This window comes from Nycticebus coucang, chromosome 6 (genome assembly GCF_027406575.1).
Source record: "Nycticebus coucang isolate mNycCou1 chromosome 6, mNycCou1.pri, whole genome shotgun sequence".
NCBI classification, from domain to species: Eukaryota; Metazoa; Chordata; class Mammalia; order Primates; family Lorisidae; genus Nycticebus; species Nycticebus coucang.
In genome coordinates, this window is record NC_069785.1 from 411,760 (window position 1) to 415,361 (window position 3,602).

Here is a 3,602-nt window from a genome sequence, read left to right on the forward strand (position 1 = left end):
CACACCGTCCAATGTGACACCTGCAGCTTTGGCTCCTGGAACATGCTCCTGCCCTGTTTACCTCCTGCCTGTGGCAGCCTTCCACTTAATTCACGGTCTCTCAGCATCATGGCCCATTCATTTTGCCCCAACATGAAATCTTACCTTCAACCCCTCTTCATTTTCTTTTCTTCCAAGTCATATCTTCATTCTAACAGCCTTTGTCATCTTACCTGAACTTCTGCACAAAAAAGGGTTAACTCAGCAGGTGTGGGTTGCCCAAACTGTATGCATTCCTGAAAGAAATCTATTCCTACAACTAATCCATGGTAAGCCCTGAGAGATGGGCTCTGATCTCTTTAACTCATCTCCTGATAGCAGCATTTTAAAACCACATTAATGAGACATGCTGTCTGTATAAACACTCTCCAGTAAATTACTTGCAGAACTCACTAAGTTTGGTGTATGCATATACCCTTGAAACTAAAACCAACTTTAAGACCTAGATATATCTACCACCTCCCAAGGTCTCCTCACAGTCCCATTATTGTTATCAATTAAGTTGCTTTTTGACCTATTTGGGGGGTGAATACAACATACTAGTTGATCACATGCCGATTTCTGGTGAATGCCTGTTTGTGCCCCAGGGTCTGATTTCTGTGTTTTGGGGATCAGATGTGCAGGTGCTACAACCCTGTGACTGACCCCAGTGAGCAGCACTGGGCAGCAAGGCTGACGGGATCTTCCCTGCAGGACAAGCCCTCACACATGTGGTCAAACATCACTGCTGGTAGAATTGAAGGTGCACAGGAGGCTAACTGGAGAGAGGACCCCTGGGAGCTGGTACCTGGTGTCCCTGGGATTTACTCTATGTGCCTTTACCAATTTTCATTTGTATCATTTGTGTACTAAGTGACCAGGAGTGTAGCATCTTATTCTAAGGCCTGTGTTTATATTGCTCAGGGATGGTATTGACAGACTTTGTATGATTACATCAGAAGTACGGATTGCCTGAAGAACTCTGCCATGTTCATGCATAGCTAATGCATAGTTTAGCAAAACAAGGGATGAAAAGGTGCTGGAGACTAGCCTCTGATGACTGATTTCTGCAGCATCACGTGGAGTGAGGCAGCAGGTGCTCCAAGTAAGTTTTTCAGCGTAAACGTTATCAGTGGGACTTGGGAATGGTACAGTCACACTCCAGAGGTTCATTTTGTGAACACTGAGACAGTGCAGAAATTGGTGTGTACAGGTAATAACTGAAAATAGAAAAAACTGCTGCACCCAGTCCTGGCCCTCTGCATGCTAAGCTGTGGCTACAAGATTGATCCACAATCAATATGAACAATTTTCCTGAAAACACAAACCACAGTGTCAAAGAAGGTGGCCCCGATCTAGGGGTGGAGAGGAAAACCCTTTAAACTACTAAATCCAGGCAGTAGCAGGAGAGAGGTGTATCACATTGTGACATGAATTTTATGCCATTTTGGGTGGATGCTGGATCCACATCTTACAACAGGAAAGTCACACATGGCAGCAGGTGACCCTAAAACACAGCAGACTGTTTCTGATGGGATGAGGAACCTCCATAGGAGAGGTCAGTCTGTTTCTCATGTGAGAAAAGTGGACTCTGCAGATGAAGACACTGGCTCATTACCCAAGGCCTGGTGCTCTGGCTTCATGAAGGTGAGGATGTTCACCACATAACATACACCTTTCCCAGGATGTGGAACGTGCTGTGATGAAGGGGGCAATTTTGGTTCTGCACTGCAGGACCCCTTATTGTGCAAAATATCTTTGGATATATACAGTGTTGTTTTCCAACAGATTCCCCTTTGGACCTTAGAGCCACTGAGGAAATGGGATGACCCAAAAGAGCATGGAACAGACACAGGGGAGAAGCAGGGCCCTCATGCCAACAAGGTAGACGTACTTCAGTGGTTACTGGAGAAAGAAATGGCTGAAGAAGACAGTGGTGGGGTTGACATGCATGTCAGAAAACAGCAGTACTGATCATGGGTGGAGCAGTGTGTTCCCTTCAAGGCTCTTGACATCAACAGACCTGACCACATGTTCCCTACTTACCGTGTTTGTAGGAATGTGGAAATGCAGACAGCAAAACGGCTTTTACAAACTTGCCCTGAGTGTCATTAGCAAAGGTCTGGATAATCACAGAAGAGGAGGATTGCTGAAGGGCTGTGGCAATCATCCGCTGCCCCATCTGGGTGCCCAGACCATGTTCACATGAGTGTGCAAAGGGCAGGTGGTGAGGCCAAGTCCTAGTAAGCAGGCACCTCTGCATGAAATCCTCACTTCACAGTCTCCCCAGGCTCTACTCCTGTTTGTTTGCTAGTTTTTCTTTTCTTTCTTTATCATGTGAATCTAGTTATATTCCAACAACTTCCACCACAGGATCACAGACAAGCGTGGACAGGGAGGAGCCCTGGCCTGAGTCCTGTGTGTACCTGGAACAGAATATGAGGTGGGCTGGGAGGGATTATTGGGACCCTCCTGCACCTGCTCCGAGGTGCACATCAGTATAGGAAGGGCCTTGTGGATGCTGGGCTATGTCCTCTGGGAGCCTCCACTGTGGGGCAGGGTGTAAATATGCAAACTCGAGTGAGGGACACCCTCTTTAAACTCCCTGGAGAGTGGGCCTCCTGCACTGCCCGCTGGATCCTCAGTGCAGCCCTTTCTGTGCTCCAGGATGGAGTCTGCTGTCGTCCTCACCCTCCTCCTGGGTGTTCTCCCAGGTCAGTCTTGGCTAAACATCTGGGGTCACAGGAGGGGTTGGCAGGAGGGGCCCTGATCTCAGTCCTGCTTCTCCCACACAGGCGTCTGTTCCCAGGTGCAGCTGGTGCAGTCAGGGACAGAGGTGAGATGGCCCGGTGAGTCTCTGACGATCTCCTGCAAGGCGTCTGGATACAGCTTCACAAGCTACTGGATGCACTGGGTGCGCCAGAGGCCCGGGAAGGGCCTGGAGTGGGTGGGGAGAATCTATCCTGGTGATTCTGATACAAAATACAGCCCGGCATTCCAAGGCCACGTCACCATCTCCACCGACAACTCCATCAACACCGCTTTCCTGCGGTGGAGCAGCCTGAAGGCAGAGGACACCGCCATGTATTTCTGTGCTGGGGACACAGCGAAGGAACTGCAGTGAGAGCCCAGACACAAACCTCCTGTGGGGCGCGGCCGCCATGGGGCGCCCGGCACACAGGCCCGGAGTTACCCAGGGCAGGTGCAGGTGGACTCAGCCCTGGTTTCCTGTAGGGTCGCGGCTTTCTCTCTGTAGAACAGTCAGCACAACGTCTGTGGATTCATGGTTCCGAGCTCCCTCCAAAGTCTCTGATTTAGATATGTTTCTTGTAGTAAGAAAAAAATGTCTCCACAAAAGGCACAGATAGGCTTGCAGTTACATTATCATGTCCCCAAATGTACCTTAATTAGCAACGTTTCTGAATAAGTCACTAAATATAATAATACAGATTCTTCCATGTACCCCACTATGAAGCACAGAACCCAGAACATAAATTTCCTTCTAGTCAAAAAGCAGGATAAAACCCTAATAGTTATCAGGGTCCTAGGGAATCACACTATTTCTCAGGAAAAGTAAGAAGACC

The 3,602-nt window shown here is 48.6% G+C and overlaps 1 gene segment (V, D, J or C); it reads left to right on the forward strand.

The window, feature by feature from the left end:
- The first annotated feature begins 2,603 nt into the window (after positions 1-2,603).
- LOC128587719 (immunoglobulin heavy variable 5-51-like) lies at positions 2,604-3,142 on the forward strand. The segment is given in 2 exon segments: positions 2,604-2,732; positions 2,814-3,142. Coding segments are annotated over 2 exon segments (375 nt in total).
- Positions 3,143-3,602: the final 460 nt, after the last annotated feature.